Here is an 18,373-nt window from a genome sequence, read left to right as displayed (position 1 = left end):
GGTATGCTTTGGAATTTAATCTGGGAGGCAGGACACAACAAAAAAAAAGAGAAATTTAAAAGATTGTATGTTATAAAGGCAAATTCTTATAAATTTTAATAATTACCATAATTTAATCTTCAGGTGAAGTTTAAACACGTCAGAATTGTGTCCGTTTTTTCTTCTCAAATGATGTGAAAATCACCTAGACCTTGTAAATGACGGTGCTTCAATTCTATTTTGCATTGCTGTTATGCAGTTGATTTTAGATTAAATGACAATAATTCCGGAGAATCTGAGTTTCTCTCAAAGCATTTCGTTCATTCTCCTGCCAAAAACAAGTTCTTATTTTTGAAGGCAGCTTCTCTGAATTTCTCCTTATTTAAGAAAAATCTTCCTTTCAAGCTTGATAGCACCTCAAAAGCTATTCAGCCTGGCCACTGCTTTGTTAAGAGTACCGCTCCTTTTTAACTCATTTTAAATGTGGTCTGTATGTCAGCAGGAAAGTCCATTAAAGCCCATAACCTTAACCACTGTTCTTACTCCTGGGAAGGCTTAGGAGAGAACAGCCTGCTTATGAGCTCCTGTTTCACATCAGCATGACAACTGAGCTGAGTTGCCCAGAGAAACTGAAGGAAGGGTGTGGACAGAGCCGCATGATAAAAGGAAACTTCCTGGCTAAGGACACCAAGGCTCTCCCTGAGTCCATACAAGGGCTTACTACAATGTGAAGAAAGGAAATGAATTAAACAGAAGATGTAGCTTCTTTTTATTTTTTAAAAAACTTTTTGTTGAAGTTCAACATATATGCAAAAAAAAGGTGCACCGAGTGTTCTGCTAAATTTTCAAAAATTTAACCTAAATAATCAGCACTGAGAACAAGAAACTGTCACCAGCAACCCCCTAGCACTGCTCCAAGTATTAACCACTCTCATGATTATCACTAGTCTGACTTCTAACACCATCAATTAGTTTTGTCTATTTTCGACCTTTATATAAATGAAATCTTTCAGTATGTACTTACTTGAGTCTGGCTTCTTTGTGTTTGTGAGATGAATACACATTATTCCATTACATTTTTAGTTCATTTATTCTCATTGCTGAACAATATTACATTTACTTCTTATTGCTCCATTCTCTAGTTGATGAGTAGTCAGTTTACAGTGTGGGGCTAGCAGAAATAATCTTCCCATGAACATTTCTGTGTTTATTTTTTTGTATATTTCTTCATATATACACATAAAGAATTGGAATTGCTAGTTTACAGGGTTCAGATAGATACTGCCAAACAATTTTCCAAAATGGTTGTACAAATTTATATTATCAACAATAGTCTATGAGAGTTGAATTGCTGCTCCACATTCTTGCCAACATTTAGTGTACCTTTTCAAGACTTTTCCCCGTATTTCTATTGGATATTTGTCTTTTCTTTTTGATTGTAAAAGTACTTGATATTTCTGGATGTAAGTTTCCTTGAGTTTCCCCAAATCTGTAGATTATCTATTTACTCTCTTATTGGTGCCCTTTTGATGAATAAATTTTCTTAATTGTGATAAAGCACAATGTTATCAGCCTTTTCTTAATGTTAGTGTTTCATTAGTGCAGAAGATCACATGAACATATTCACCTGTGCTTTCTCCCAGGAGCGTTATTTTTTTTTCTTTCACAATTAGATCTGCAGCTCAGCTGAAATTGATGTTTGTGTGGTAAGAGTTAATACAATTATTTTTCATAGTACCTAAATGAATCAACATCCTCCATTGGAAAAAAACTACCTTTTCCTCTCAAAATTTCAAAGTCACCTTTGTCCTGAATCAGATAACCAGCACGTCTGTTTCTAGACACCTATTTTATTACATTGGTCTATCTGTGTATTTTTATACCTATATAATATTATAATTACTACAGCCCTAATAACACATCTCAACATTTAATAATTAAGTCTTCCAATTTTGTTCTTCTTCAAGATTGCTCTGGCTCTTCTTGGCCTTACAATTGACTAACACGCTATATGCTTTAGTTTATGGGTCTTTAATTTTCCTGAATAATATTTTGTGATTTTCTGTGCAAAGTTCTGATGTAAGTATCACTAAATTTTTTCCTAGATAGTCCTAATCTCAAGAGGAAAGCTGTCGAAATTATAATTTTTGCTGCAGGCATTTTGCAGCTACCCTTTCATCAGAGTAAGATAATTAACTTCCATTTCTAGGTTGCTACGAAATTTTAATTATGAATAAATGCTGAATTTTAATAAATACTTCTCTTGCATTATCAAGATAATCAGAGTTTTTCCTTATCTGTTTTCTGTTAATATGAAGAATTGCATCAACTGCTTTGTGAATATTTATGAACATTACCTACGTGATCTACATATATTTTAAAAGTTGTCTATAATTTTCCTTTCTTATACTATCCTAAATAGGTTTAAGATTATGCTGGCCTTATAAAAAAAAATTTGGAAGTTTTCCCTTGGATTCCACTCTCCGTAATGTTGTAACCAAGCGAGCATGAAATCACCACTGAGACAAAGCCTAGACCAAATTACAGGGTCTTTATTGCTGGTGGCCACGGAGGACTGGAGTCTCTCTAACCCGTGGCCCCGAAAGGAGGGTGTCAAGACCTTTTATGCCCATACAACACCTCTTGGGCGGGGGTGAGGGCGAGGGGCTTCCAACATTCCGAGGACCAGTGGACTTTGGACATTCCAATTGTTATTAAGTGGTTTACAGAAGTCAAGATAAGCGTTAGTTTATACATTGTCTGGGTAGGGTGGAAATTACAGACCTTAGTTACTTATTACAAGTTCCGGGGGCCAAGATGGTGTAGGTTTGGACTGCTTGCCTGTCACATTAGGGTTATAGAGGGCAGTTTCAACAGAAAGCCAAGGTATGGTCGAGGTATGCAGTTTATGGGGCAATTACCATGTCACAGTAAGGGTGTGCATAAGGACTATATTTTAGATAATTCACCAATAAAGCCATTTAGGCCTGGGGTTTTCTTTGTATGGAGTTAATAACATTTAATTTTTTTAATAGATCACAACTATTTAGATTTACTAATTTCCCTTGTATCAATGTTGAATGATTTATATTTTTCCAGGAAATTGTCAGCTTTACTCAAAACTTATTTATAAAATCATTCATAACATCCCCTTTATATTACCACTGTCTGTGGGCTCTACATCATACAAACAAATATTTGTCATTTGTTTCTGCTCTATTTTTTCCATTAGTTAAAAGTTTATCAATTACATTAATCTCTTCAAAGATCTAAATTTTTACTTTATTAAATTTCTCTATTCTACAGATTCAACTTCAGTAATTTTTACTCTTTATTATTTCATTTCTTCTACTTTCTCTAGGTTTGATTTTCTTTCTGGAGATGGAAATTCAGATCATAAATTTTTTTTAATTCTTATTATTTCCTAAATTTATGTATTTACAGCTATAAAGTTTCCTCTGAGCATGGCTTACGCTGCTCCTTGAAATTTTTGATATATTATATCTTTATTAACATTCAGTTCAGCCTCTTTTCTAATTTTTGTTTTAGTTTCTTTTGTAATCTACCATTATTTAGAAGTAAAGTACTTGGGCCAGGTGCAGTGGCTCACGCCTATAATTCCAGCACTTTGGGAGGCCGAGGTGGGTGGATAACGAGGTCAAGAGATCGAGACCATCCTGGTCAACATGGTGAAACCCTGCCTCTATTAAAAATACAAAAATTAGCTGGGCATGGTGGCGCGCGCCTGTAGTCCCAGCTACTTGGGAGGCTGAGGCAGGGGAATTGCTTGAACCCAGGAGGTGGAGGTTGCGGTGAGCCAAGATCGCACCATTGCACTCCAGCCTGGGTAACAAGAGTGAAACTCTGTCTCAAAAAAAAAAAAAAAGAAAAAGAAGTAAAGTACTTAATTTGTAGGAAGTTGAGGCTTTTCCAGTTGTCCTTTTCTTTCTCTTGATTTCTAACCAAATCCACTTTTGTTACAGAACATACTCTAAATGATTCTAAGCTTTTGGAATTTTTTAAGGTTGTATTTATTGCCCAGCATTTGGCCATTTTGACAAATGCTACATATTCTATTAAAAAGAATGATTTCTGGAATAGCTTGGTACACAATTAGGACAAGTTTACAAATTGTTTTCTTCAGATCTTCTATACACATAACAATATTTTGTCTGCTTGATTAAGCAACATTTAAGACGAATGTCTTAAAATCTCCTGCTGTAACTATGAATGTGTTCATATCTCTTCTGAGTTCTGTGTTTTCTTTGTTTAGTCTATTGCTTTTTTTATTTTAAAACTATATTATTGAGGACAAAATAGGATTATGAGATATCTTCATGGTGGACTGGTCCCTCTGGCATTATGAAATGCCCCTCTTCATTCAAGTAATCCTTTTTGCCTTAATGCTTCATTTGAAATTAGTATATCTACACCAGCTTTCTTTTTCCATCCCTTTATTTTCAACATTTTGATGTCCTTATATTTAAAGTATGCCTTTTTAAGCTACGTGTGGTGTCAGTAGTTGTTTTTTCTAATGAAGTCTGAGGATCTTAGACTTTTACTAAGTTTATTTAATCCTTTTGTATTTAATTACTTCTATATTTGGGTTTATATCATCTTGTTATCTGTTATCTATTGATCCATCCACTTTTTTATACTTACTACTTTTCTTTCTTTTGGATTAACTAAATATTTTTATTACTTTATAGTTCTCTTATTAACTTGCTAGATATGCATTCTTTCATTGTTATTTCAGTTGTTACATTAGCAATTATAATTTGTATCATTGATTATAACCTAATCAGAACATTACACTTCATAATAATCCTAGAAAAACAGAATATTTTAACTCTATGTAAAACCCCTGGCTTTTGTGTTTATTGTCTTACATTTCAATTCCATATATTTAACTTAAACTTCACAGAAAATTATCACAACTTTTTCAGACAATCAGTATTGGGCTACAGGTTATGCTCTCCTCTGTATTTTCTTTTAGGATCATTTTCCTTCTGCCGAAGGGAGCTCCCTTGCAGTACCTTCTTTTACTGAGACCGGCTAGCAATAATTCTCTCAATTTCTGTTTGCCTTAACTATTTTTATTTCATCTTCATTTAAAAAAGATATTTTCACTAGGTATAGAATTCTAGGCTAGCGTAGTCAGAAATTTAAGATGTCATGCCACTGTGTATGTAGGTGTGGTTTTCTTTTAACACAATCTTCTCAAAGGTTAACAAAGCTTGTGTAATGATGTTCTGAAACTTTCCCAAAAAATTCTTTTAGATATTGTTGCTGATTGATTTTCTCTCTCTTCTTTTTCTGGAATTAAATCGTATATAAAACAGATCTTTTGACCAGATCCCAAATGTGCTTTATCCTCTTTTCTGACTTGTGCTTCAATTTGAACATATTCTATTAGCTACCCTTCCAGGTCATTATTGCTATCATCTACTGAGTCTAATATGTCATAAACTCATCCATTGAGTTCTTATTGTCAGATATATATTTTTTTGATGGCTCCGCAGAGTTTAATTGATCCATATACATACATGTACACATACACACACCCCCAATTCTCTAGGGTAATTCTCCATCCTCTTACCTCTTTTGTTCCTTCTTTTCTCTATATTCCTAAGCATAACAATCAAGATGTCCTTGTCTACTAACTCCAATAGCTGGATCAGCTGTTTCTTTTTTTGTTTGTTTCCTCTTTGCTATTGATCAAATATTCCTGTCTCTTCATCTACTTAGCAATTTTTTTATTGAATGCTGGTTCATAGAAGTTCCAGATAATTAGAGGATTGACTCTTTGCTCTGCTGGGCAGATAGAGTAAAGGTACATTAATTCACTAAGAAACTCAGAGGGGTAGAGGCTGTGTTGTGAGTTTGAGATGACCTGGTCTACATGTGCTTTGACTCTAATTATAAGACCTAACTCTCTATGGCTTTCAATTGAGAGTATGATTGGTCTTTGTTGCTGCATTATCAAGTGATAGCTTCACTATCCAGATATTTTCTGCTTACTTTTTACCATTCACAGTTTTAGAATTTGGTAAATATCTTGACAGAAAGGTCAAGTATGTGTTTAAATCCCCTCAAATTTCAATTCTGTCACTACAGCCCCACAAAACATGGGTTCTATACACCTGGATTCTATACACCTGATTGAGACCAAATAGCAAGTGTCACCAACTAAAAAGCAGCGATAGGTCATCAGTGTCAATCTGTCGCTCATTTCAGGGCTTTGAACTCTCATAGCTGATTCTGTTAAGCCACTCCACTTACACACACACACACACACACACACACACACACACACACACACACATCACACACCCATGGGACAGGGTAGGTCTCTATCTCTCAGGCACCTCAAACTCAAGAATTTTCTACTGTGTTTTTCAGAAATCTCCAGCTCAGCTTTTTACTATCGGGTTCAGAATTGAGTGGAAAAACTAGCTGTGGTTTCTAGGCCCATTTAAGTCTCTAATTTTGTAACTCCCTTGAGCAACATTCAAAAACTCTGCTGCTTTCTCCATTCCCGAACAAGTATTTATTTTGGTTTATAACTTCCAAACCATGCATCAAGGATTAAGCAAGAAGTATGAATTCCTCAAGTGTCCAAGAATCATTTTACTGTGCAGAGTGTTAATGTATGTGTTCAACCATCATTTTTGCCTTTAATATGCTTTCTTTTCTCAATTAGGCACTCCAAAAGATACATACTGGGGTTTAGTTGACACGTAATGAATAAAACTGAGGAAATAATGAGTCATAAGACAAAACAACTGATAAAACACAACTAATTAAAAGAGATTATAACATAAATTTTGGTTACTATAGAATTCATCAAGATGAATTTAAAAAGCTTCACTCTGGGGGTTAAAAAAAATCCTCATTTTCAATATAAATATTTGGTCATCTCTAAATCCTAAGAGGAAAAAGCTAAATATCAAAATTTTCCCTCTTTTGATACATCAAAAGAAAATAGGAGAGGTAATATCATCAGCAATGAAAAGAGTCTCAACTGGACCCAAAGCAGTCAAGAAGCTGGCTTTCACTGTCACAACTGGAGGGTCATCAACTGGAAAAATAACATGATGAAAGCATCCCAAAACAAAATAAAATAATGACGCTAATAAGTCAGAGGTCTGATGCATCACTTTCTCATTCAGTAGAGATAGCCTGTCTCCTCTTTCATCTTTCCCAGTAGGATAGAGCCCTAAGGAAAATGTATCTGCATTCTAGGATCAGACAAAGATGTAACCAGTAGATTCAATACACTGATGCAAAAGCAAACTGATATCAACGTAAATATAGACAATTTCTCCCTTTTTTCTTCTCCTACCTCTCCTCTCTTTGTATACTTGTGCTTTACCATAAGCTGCTACAAATCTTTTTTGAATGTTTAAGGTGTAGACACACACACACACACACACACACACACACACACACACACATACACACATAAATAAAGTCCTAAAAGTGCTTGCCCTGACTATATATGAACACTCCCGCACTGCGCCATGAGAAAATATCATATCCCCATACAGAAGCACCATCTACACTAAAAATGCAAACCCCAGAATAAATAGTGAATACATGCTGCAAACAAGAAGCCAACTCTGGTTTAACTATAATTTGGAACATTTGGCTATTTGAAAGAAAACCTGGTGTCTGACTTGATTTGAAAATGCCTACAATAAGCATTAAATTATTTTTATGTAGCTATGATAACTCAATCTGAAATAGTGCTCTTAATTACAGCAACTACAAATAGAAGGGCTCAGGATATTGTTGAAACCATTTGTAAGCATGTCAAGTGTTTAGATGGTGTCAAGTGAGTCTTCAGAAACATTTACTATAAGAAATCTTACATCTTCTACTAAATTTTAAAACACTCTTCACCTAAAAAAATCCCAGGCTATACTTTTATAGCAGTAGTATCTGAAGATTATTTTCATATAACTAACCAAAGAAATAGCCTGTTTTATAGCAGTAGTATCTGCAGATTATTTTCATTAACTAACCCAAGAAATAGCCTGCAAAAGCTATGAGAATGCCAAAGCTCTTAAAAGTGGTAAATATAAAATAGCCTAGGTCTTAGGACTATAGCAGTAAATCAAGAAAAAATAATACATGTCACTGTTACCTAGACAATGACATGTATTATTTTTCACAATTATATATGTAATTGTACATGTATCAGTTAGACATGTATCTACTGTACTAATTAATCTTTTAAGACTAGGTACATATAATTTACAATTACATTTAGTTAGCCTTAATTGATCACACTATTACAAAAAAAGTGCTTAACCTTCTTTGTATCAATATGAAAATATATACTTCTTAAATTATCTTGAAATTGATATGAAAGATATTGGATATAAACAGGTAAATAAGAACTAAACTATATTCTTAAGAGGGAATTGGCTTTGTAAATCTTAATAGTAACAACAAGATCAATGTAATCAGGCCAAAGGTCATGAGACTATTTAGACAGAAACTGTAAATTAGAGCAGCCAGAATCTCCACATAAGTCTTAAACTGTAATCCACAGTATTAAGACGACATACAGAGTCATTTTTTAAAAAAAAAATCCATCACCATTACTTTTGGAGATAAATGAAAATTCAGCCAAACCATTTCATTTACGTAAATTAAACCTAGATTACTGAACCATAACCAATAAGAAGCCAAAAACACAAGTGGCATTGGTATCCTTGATATGCTCCATGACTCACACAACTCAACCCAAGGTGACTGCACGGACTCAGTTTTGCAATATTTTAAACAGAGAAAACTACTGGAGGAAAATAGAAAATTCTACAGTGATTTGTTTCCTTGAGCATGAAGCTGTTTATATAACTTTCTTTCATGTTGCAAATTCAAAAGTTTTAGATCACTTGAAAATGCTCATATAGCTCACAATTTCAAAAGAATTATTTGCAAATATACAACATATTTGGCCAAAGGTTTTAGAAAAATGACATTCTATCACCACTACATTCATACCTTACAAACTGTGTCCACATCCCAAGGTATTATAGTCCTAAGATCAATAATTTCACAAGACACTCCAAGCTTTTCTTTTGCCATGGAAGCTACCTCCCGAATTACATGAACCTGAAACAAAGAGAAAATTATGCAGAGAATGACTACAAAGGTTCCAGCCTGAAAAACTAGCTGAATTCTGACATCACTATTAGAGATAGTATTTAAAGTTTCAGGAATTGATCTGCATGGAGAATTCATAAATTTGTTTTAAATATGTTGAATCTCATATTCTGCCAAAATAATAAGTATAGACATCTAGAAAACAGATGGAAAGAGGTGCTTAGAGAAAAAGAGAGAAGTGAGTACCAGAGATACTGATTACAACGATGGCACACAGAAGGTAAACAGTCACACCAGTAGGTAGAAAGCATGTAGAGGGAGAAGAGCAAAAATTGCCAACATTTAAGGAAAAAAATGGAGCAAGAGGAGAGGAAGGAGAAAGGAGAGGAAGGGAGGGAGGAAGGGAAAGAAAGAAAAAAAAGGGGATAAAAAGAACAATTAAAGAGCTAGAAAGAAAACCAAGAGACAGTATATTCCAGAAGCTGAAAAGATTTTACAGGGATGGCAGCCAGTATCACATACCATAGCAGGAATAAGAGCTGAATTTAAACAACTAAATTAGTAACATTGACAAAAACAGTAAATTAGTGGGAATGGAACTCACAGGTACAAGAATATAATGAAGTTAAGAAATTAAATATAGACAATAGAAAACAGTTGTTCAAGTTCAGTGTTAAAAGGAAGGAGATGCAATGGTATTTACAGTGAGAGGAATTCTTTAGTGAAGAGAGACGAACTTTTTGAATAAGAGCAACAAGAAATGGAAAACTGAAGATGCAAAGTGAGAGAGAGACTAGCTAATAGATCACAGTCCTCGAGAAGATAAAATGGAATGCAGTCTGAAACAGATATTGCAGAGGTCATTATGAAAACCAGACACCTCTTCTTCAAAGACAAAGAGAAGAAAAGAATTAAAAGCAAAAGGAAGAGCAAGCCATGTGAGTTAATACCTAATACACCCTAACTTCCCTACTGAAAAGAGAAGTAAGGTCATGAGCTGAGAGTAACAGAGATGTGGATTAAAAAGTGGACTGAAGGACAGCAAAAAGGTTTGCCACAGCCTCCAAGGGCACTGTCAATGGAATACAACTCACCAAGCAGCACAGTTACCTCACTGATGGAGAGAAACCATGAGGACCATAGCTCTCCACGCCAAAAATCAAAAGGAGAGGAGAGCAGGAGCTTGTGATACTGAAATCTATTTTTATTATCTTCTTTATATTGTGTTGCCCTAAAGTTCCTAAAATAAGGATTTCCTTTATACAGAAAAAGAATAATTGACCGTATCTTTAAAAGAAGGAGAGAGACAAGTGGAAGAAATAGGAGTTCATGGCCAGAGAGAAAGTTGGGAGGTAGAGCAATGTGACAACAAGCCTGGGGGGAAATGAACTGGATCAGTGGAGAGGGTCACTGGAAAAAAAGAAAGATATAGAATTCTGAGTCTGGATCAGAGGATGGGTCCACATGGCCAGCAAAGTAACCATGAGAGATGGCAGGAAATGTGATGAAAAAGATTATAAGTAATTTGCAGCAAAAGTAACGTGGGTATAAATATACTTCAAAAGAAATGTGTTTTTACTTAACACACTGTTGCAATATATTTATGACCACCACATGCTTACACAGTTTAATATAAATACACCTCACCTTCACTCAGAAATCAGTACTACAGACCTTCAGTTATAAGATGAGGAGGTTCTCAGGATCTAATACACAGCACAGTGACTGGAGCAAATAATAGATCTGAAGTGTTCTAACCACCACCCCCAACCACACACACACACAATAGTAAATATGTGTGTTGATGGATGCATTAATTAATTTGATTATGGTAATCATTTCACAAAGTATACATATATCAAATCATCACATATATACCTTGAATATATATAATTTTAGTCAATTATACCTCAATAAAGTTGGGGAAAAAAAGAAATGAGCATCAGTAGCACCAGACTTAATCTGAGATATACAGAAAACATTGCTTTCCATTTTTCATGTATCAGGATTTAAAATGAGAGCTTCCAAGCACAACACAGGTTTTAACAGTTGGAATCAATGCTACTCACCTGAGTGCCCCAGGCAACCAGCGTAACGTCACTCCCTTCCTGTATGACTTCAGCCTGGGACAGTGGGATGTTGTACGATTCTACAGGAACCTGTTCCACTAAATACAGAACAGGAAAAAAAATAAACAACGTTATTTTTTTCTGAGGTAACACTTGTGCATAAAAGAATTTAAGAACCTCATTGTAGCAAAGCTTTATTTATTGTTTATCTAAATTTTATATTACTTAAAATAGAAATAGCACTTATGATATGGCTCTATGACATTACCACACAGATGAATAAATGCAATATAAATGTATAAAATATATCAGCTATCTTGGAACAAAAGAAATAAACTTTAGAAACAAAAGAAATCTTAATAAAGAATGAACTTAGTCAATTAAGAACATATCGATATTGGTTTATTAACTATAATAATTATATTCTACTAATGTAAGATGTTAATAAGACAAACTATGTGTGTGTGGTATCTAAGAACTTCGTACTATGTTCATACTTTTTCTGTAACTCTAAAATTGTTCTTAAAAATTGTTAATACAGGTGATAAAATTTTATTAAATCAAATTACGTTCTCAGATCAATTTTCTAAAAAGTAGCAAATTTATGGGGATTCAAAAAATAGGAGACAAAATAGTAGCGCCAATTTTTAAAGTACATTCTATTTTTTCACCTTACATCTATGAACACTTCATCAATCATAGCCACTAACAACACCTTAATTTTCAAAACTGAATACTGCAGACCTCAAAAAGAAAAAATGAATCAGCTCTAGCAAGCCAAAGGAAGCCACTGGTATCTGAGAGAAAACCATTTTATGACTTCTCTGCCCAACCAAGTACATGCAATATACAGTTGGCTGAATCTAGGAGAAAATTATAAACTGAATTTCAAAATAAAATTGAGTAGGAAGTTGATAACCCAGTTATGCTGAAAAGCCCTCTTTGTTTGTTTGTTTGTTTGTTTGTTTGTTTGTTTGTTTTGAGACAGGGTCTTACTCTGTGAACCCAGACTGGGGTACAGTGGTACAATCTGCAGCCTCTGCCTCCCAGGCTCAAATGATTATCCCGCCTCAGCCTCCCAAGTAGGTGGGATTACAGGCACACACCACTACCACCAGGCTAATTTTTGTATTTTTAGTAGAGATGGGGTTTCATCATGTTGGCCAGGCTGGTCTTGAACTGACCTCAGATGATCCACCTGCCTCAGCCTCCCGAAGTGCTAGGATTACAGGCGTGAGTCACCGTGCCTGGCTATTATTATTATATTATTTTGAGACAGAGTCTCATCTGTTGCCCAGGCTGGAGTTCAGTGGCACGATCTAAGCTCACTGCAAGTTCTGACCCCTGGGTTCAGGTGATTCTCTTGCCTCAGCCTTCCAAGTAGCTGGAAGTATAGGTATGTGCCACCACACTCAGCTAATTTTTGTATTTTTAGTAAAGATGGGGTTTCACCATGTTGCTCAGGCTGATCTCAAACTCCTGCCACCCTCAGCCTCCCAAAATGCTGGGATTACAGGCATGAGCTACCATGCCTAGCTCTTCTTGAATTCGTATGTGAAAATACTATCAGCAGAAATACTGCAAAAAACTTTTGTTTCCTTTTGTTCATTTTCTCCATCAACATTTTTTCTTTCTTTTCACAAATAGAATCACATCATACATCCTGTTCAGAAATCGTCTACAATCTGCATTTTTTACCTCATCAATATATCTTGACCATGTTTCCATGTCAAAGTAGTTTTTAAAATCATGTTTATAAGTAAAAACCATTAAATGTAATGATGCTTTATGGGTGATACAGTAGTGAATTTATTCCTTGTTTTTTTTTGTATATTTCCAATCCAGTGACATTTCTATAACCAGTGTCAGAGCTGAATATCTTCTAAATGATTACTATGTTTAAATAAAAAAAGAAAACAGTAAAATCTATAAAATTACTTTTTGAGGTAAATCCCAAAACAGACAATAATTAAGTTAAAAACCTAGAACATAAAACAGTATTAGAAAACTTATAGGCATTAAAGCACTTCTTTGAAAGTTTTTGTGTAGCTCCCCAACTATATTGAGTCAGATACTTCCACTGTCTAAATGAGGGGTAGGCTAACTATAGCTGCAAGTTGATTTTTTATAAACAGTATTTCATTTGCTCATAACCATGCCATTGATTTACACCGTGTCTGCAGCTGTTTCCATCCTACAACAGCAGAGCTGACTAGTTCCAACAGAGACAACATGGTCTGCAAACCTAAAATATTTACTACCTGTTCCCTTACAGAAAAAGACTGCCAGCCTCAACTATAAACAATGCTTTCAGAGGTTAATTCTCAGCCCATTCATTAATGGCTTAAACCCAGTATTCACTGGATAGATGGATGGATGGATGGACGGACAGACAGACAAATGGAGAGATGAATGGACAGGCAGGTGGACAAATAGACAGGGAGACAGACATATACCACTGGAGTAGTATATTCTACTTAGCAAGTCTTAATTGCTAAACCAAAGTGAGGGTCAAGAACAATGCTGATGACATCGGACAAACACACCAAAGAGATAGCACATAGGCTCTTTGCCATCATCAAGTCTTTCCCCTGGCAGCAAGATCTGAATGCCAACGGATGAGGCTTAAAGCCAGTACACACTCCATCTTACTTGTAAGTGGGCACCATTCAAGAGTCCTGTCTTTCCCGCCTTGTGTATCAGTTGCCAGCTGGTGATTAGCAAATCCCTGGAACACACAACTCTAAGGGCTGGTAGGCCAAAAGAAATGGGTTGGCATCTTGCCCCACTTCCTTTGTCTGGTTGCCAGTAAGCAACTAATTGCTCTATTGTCTTAAATAAATTACCCAAAATAATAAGGCCTAATTATTTTAACAATTAGCTAAGGAACAACAAAGCAAACAAAGTTTCATTCTTTATTTTAAAAATATCATACTGAGAATAAGACTCAAGAAGAGTATTATATTAAGAACAACCAAAAAAAAAAAAAAAAACTTCTGAGATTTGCTTAAATGTAATCTTGAGAACAGGCGAATAAGAATTAATTTTAATCTGTCAATTTATTTAAATTTGGCAAATAAGTCACCTGGAGAGCAAGCTAGAATTCACAGGTACTTCTTAGTTAAATTTAATTTAAAACATATTTATTCCAGGAAAAGTTTGTTATTTCCAGTTAGCTTTCTTGCATTCCTACCCCACAGCTATGTGCTTTCTAAAAGAGTGCAGGTGACAGAAGTTAGAACACGAAATCTTCAGAAGCTAAAGAGCACCATAAACAGTCATATTACAGATTCCTGTGTTCACAGAAGTGGGACTAACTCACACCACTCCATTTCACCACATGCTGATCACATTAGAATCTTAGGACTAATAAAGCATTCCTCAGAGAAACCATTTAGCACCAGATATATAGTGACAAAATGAACAACTTAGAAAAACAAGAAATCGTTTCAAAGCCAAAATTGTAAAAATGCAATTATCAAACAGGATAGATTTTTTTTAAATGTATATTGTAAGTTTCCACATATACGCTTCCTTGTACATGCAAACGCACTCATTCACACTACACATTCACTTAGAGATTCATCGTGTGAATTAGTTCATCCTTGGCCCCATTCTATTTCCCATCCTCCTCTTTTTGTCTTCCAGTTTTCTTCTAATGTGCTATATTGCTTATAGTCCATCTTAAACACATGCTTGAAGGAGGCGAGGTATGTAAATAATATATATATATACTATATTTAATATACATTTTTCATTTAATAGTTGCTGCATACTCAATATATGCAGGCATCATGCAAGATGCTGGAATATGAATTGAAAACTGAATTGCCATTGAGAAGCACACACTCAACTGTGAGTTATGAAGATGGAAAGAGATTTATCAGACAACAAATGAAAATATAGCAATGGGAACCAACTGCTCTGAGAATACAAAGGGAAGCAACAAGTTGGTTACAGGGATAAAAGGTTTCATCACAGAGCACACAACTGCTGCAGGTCTTAGAGACAGAGGGACTTGACACAAGAAAGATAAAGGACATTCCATATAGAAAGAAAAGATATGTACAAAGAAATTGATGCATGAAACCATGTTAATGCTTGTGCATACATCTACAAAAACAGATTTACATGATGTTTCAAGTAAAGGTGAACACTGAAACTTATAAATTATATTCCTAAGTCCCTAGACAGCACTTTCCAATTCCTTCTGATTTAATATATTAATAGCTTGTGCAGAAAGCATCTGCAAGAAAATAACTCACTCTTAATGACACAAGTTCCCCTGTGAAGCACACTATTACCATTACAGAGATAATAGGTTCATTTCTCTGCCCTGTCACTCATCTGCAGTTTCCTCACAAACATGAAACTTGGAAAGGACTTTATTCATATTGCATTATGATATAGTGAGAAATCATAAATGTTCTCTTTTTAAAATGAAGTCAAGTACATTTCTAAAACATGTTAGCTCATGCTGTCTGATTACAACAGCATATTCCAAGTCCCCATACCTGAGAAAGCCTATTTGATTACTAAAAATTCAGTCTAATGGGGAAAGGTAGGAGGGGAGTAAATCTACCCAACCAGAAATCTAGTTGTGGCCTTGTCTCTGCATCTAACAAGTTTGGTCATCTCTGACAAAATATTGTTATTATTTTAGTGTCCCAGTATCCTACCTGTAATCTTAGGACCATTATTGGAATAGAATGTGGACACATCAATAAGCTCTTAGGAAGAAAATAGTATCACAATTTGAAATAATTCAATGATAGAGTCATTAAAACTATAAAGAAATTTTCATCCTAGGAAGAGTTTTTCTTATCACGTATCATTTTCTGTATAAAATTGATAATCAACTATAAACTAATACTGGATTTCCATATTACAACTGTCATTTTCTGAATTTGTAATCTCCTTTTGGCTTTGAGATTATTAATCACAGTCTTGTTTTGACAATTTTCACTTCTTTACCAACAGTTACTTTTAGCACTGATACTAGAGATAAGAAAGAATATAAGAACAAGAAAACTAAGTGCACTTTCTTCTAGTAATCACTTTTAAAGCATTTCCTAAACATGGTTGTACCCAATTTTTTCCTCCCCTCTTCACCTTAAATTAGTGAAAAATCTAAGGATTAACAATCTATATTAGAAACACTGAATCAACATACTATTAAAAATATGTGTTTCTCTCTCCAAGTAATGCCAAAAAAAAAATCTGTAGGACTGTCCATGCTGGCAAGAAGATACCATCTAATTAGAAGATAAAATTAACTTTCAATAAATAAAAGAATAATTAAGTGCCAAACTTTGGTACAACTTAACCCATAGTGATTATCGAGAGCATGTTTGGAAAAAATAAATTGGTATAGTAAGTCTGAGTGTCGCAAGGAAATAAAGCAGGAAGGTCTCCTGGGAGCGACAGTGGGTAAGACTCCTACAACATGATAATACAGACTCTCAAGCCATAAGGATGTCAAGATTTTACTGAGTATAATGGCAAAAGGAAAGCAAGGAAGTGAGAGATCAAATGAAGTGCAGCAAATAGAGAAAACCATTTAAAAAGGTAAGTCTTGAAGAATAAATATAATTAGATGCACGAAGGCAAAGAGCTGGCATTCTTAGCAGTGGAGTGCATGTTGATAACAGAAGAAAGAAAACAAGTAAGCTGGGCACAACACCATGTCATCTCAGATGATGCACTGAAATGGACACTCTATCATTCTATAATATTCTTGCCTAAAAGACAGAACCTGAGTTTAATCATGAGGAAATATCAGACAAACCCAATTTGAGGAGCAGTCTACAAAAGAGCTGACCAAATGTGGTGACCATGACAGACAAAAATGGCAAAGGAAGTGTCTCCCCCAGAATAAAAGAGAACTCCTGACCTCAGGTGATCCTCCCATCTTGGCCTCCCAAAGTGCTGGGGATTATAGGTATGAGCCATTGCACCCAACCAGGAGACTTCTTAAACCAAGATGTTCTTACATATAACACACAATTTTAAGGTTGTAAATGTTTTATACTGTTATTGTTTCAGGGGGTAATGTTTTCTTATTATCACTAATACTGAAAAATAAAAATAAAAAAACTCACCTGTTATTTCTAAATGAACAGCAATAGTAACTTGAAACAGTCTTAGACCCATTTAAACTCAAATGCAGTCAAATCCTTTTCTTCAATAATTAATTAATTAACTGGTAAATCTCACATTTCCATTTCTTTTGCAAAACGAGATACATTAGATATCTTTTCAAAAGAGTTGGCAAAATACTGCCAGCACTTTGGGAGGCCAAGATGGGCAGATCACCTGAGATCAGGAGTTTGAGAACAGCCTGGGCAATTATTGTAAAATCCCGTATCTACTAAAAACACAAAAAAATTAACCAGGCGTGGTGGCACACAGCTATAATTCCAGCTACTCAGGAGGCTGAGGCATGAGAATCACTTGAACCTGGGAGATGGAGGTTTCAGTGAGCTGAGATCGTGCCACTGCACTCCAGCATGGGCAATAGAGCGAGGCTCTATCCCAAAAAAAAAGTTGGCAAATATAAATGACACAAGTAACACTATGATAAGGCACCTTCATATTCCTCATAACATTTTTAAATTAACTTCATTACATTTTCCTCTTGTTTAATGTGAACAAAAAAAGAAGCTTTAATGAGACTGATTTTTCATAATATGCATCAGTATATTTAATATACAACACATTAAAATTTGACCACATTTATAACACAACTTATTCAGTCTTTGCAATTACCCTTAGGGTTTTTTTTTAATGTACTCTCTAGTATGCAGCATTTAATAGCATAGCAAAAGTTCTCCTATCACCAATTTTACTGACAATTGTTTGTCTTTCATGTTTAATATATTTGAATTCCCTTGGCAAATATTTTCCAATGCATTTTCCATAGCAAGAAACTACATAAAGGAAAAAGTCTGTTCATAGAGTGTAAAATTTACAAGGTCAATTGGCAAAGTGGCAAAAAAAAAAAAAAAAAAATCCTGCATCACCAGAATTCTTTAAGTCTAGGAGTTTGAGTCTTCAGTGAGCTATGATTGCTCCACTGCACTCCAGCGTGGGTGATAGAGCAATATCCTGTCTCTAAAAAAAAATCGTTTAAAGACTAATTTACAGTGACAGACAACAGATCATTTACTGACTAAGGATAGAGGTTGGGAGTAGGGACCTGCTGAACA

General features: G+C 34.9%; 1 protein-coding gene across 1 annotated transcript in view; it reads right to left on the bottom strand.

The window, feature by feature from the left end:
• Positions 1–5,571: 5,571 nt before the first annotated feature.
• BCKDHB (branched chain keto acid dehydrogenase E1 subunit beta) overlaps positions 5,572–18,373 on the bottom strand; it is a 96,164-nt gene continuing 83,362 nt past the window's right edge. The window contains exons 7-9 of the mRNA XM_017536418.2: positions 11,166–11,263; positions 8,995–9,105; positions 5,572–5,790 (exon numbers count right to left, since the gene is read on the bottom strand). Of these exons, the coding sequence (XP_017391907.1) occupies positions 5,770–5,790; positions 8,995–9,105; positions 11,166–11,263 (230 nt within the window). The 3' untranslated portion in view covers positions 5,572–5,769. The remainder of the gene's footprint in view (positions 5,791–8,994; positions 9,106–11,165; positions 11,264–18,373) is intronic.

Source organism: Cebus imitator, unplaced genomic scaffold (genome assembly GCF_001604975.1).
Source record: "Cebus imitator isolate Cc_AM_T3 unplaced genomic scaffold, Cebus_imitator-1.0 Scaffold98, whole genome shotgun sequence".
Lineage (NCBI taxonomy): Eukaryota > Metazoa > Chordata > Mammalia > Primates > Cebidae > Cebus > Cebus imitator.
Note: the sequence above shows the minus strand (reverse complement) of the source record. Positions and strands in the feature narration are given on the sequence as shown.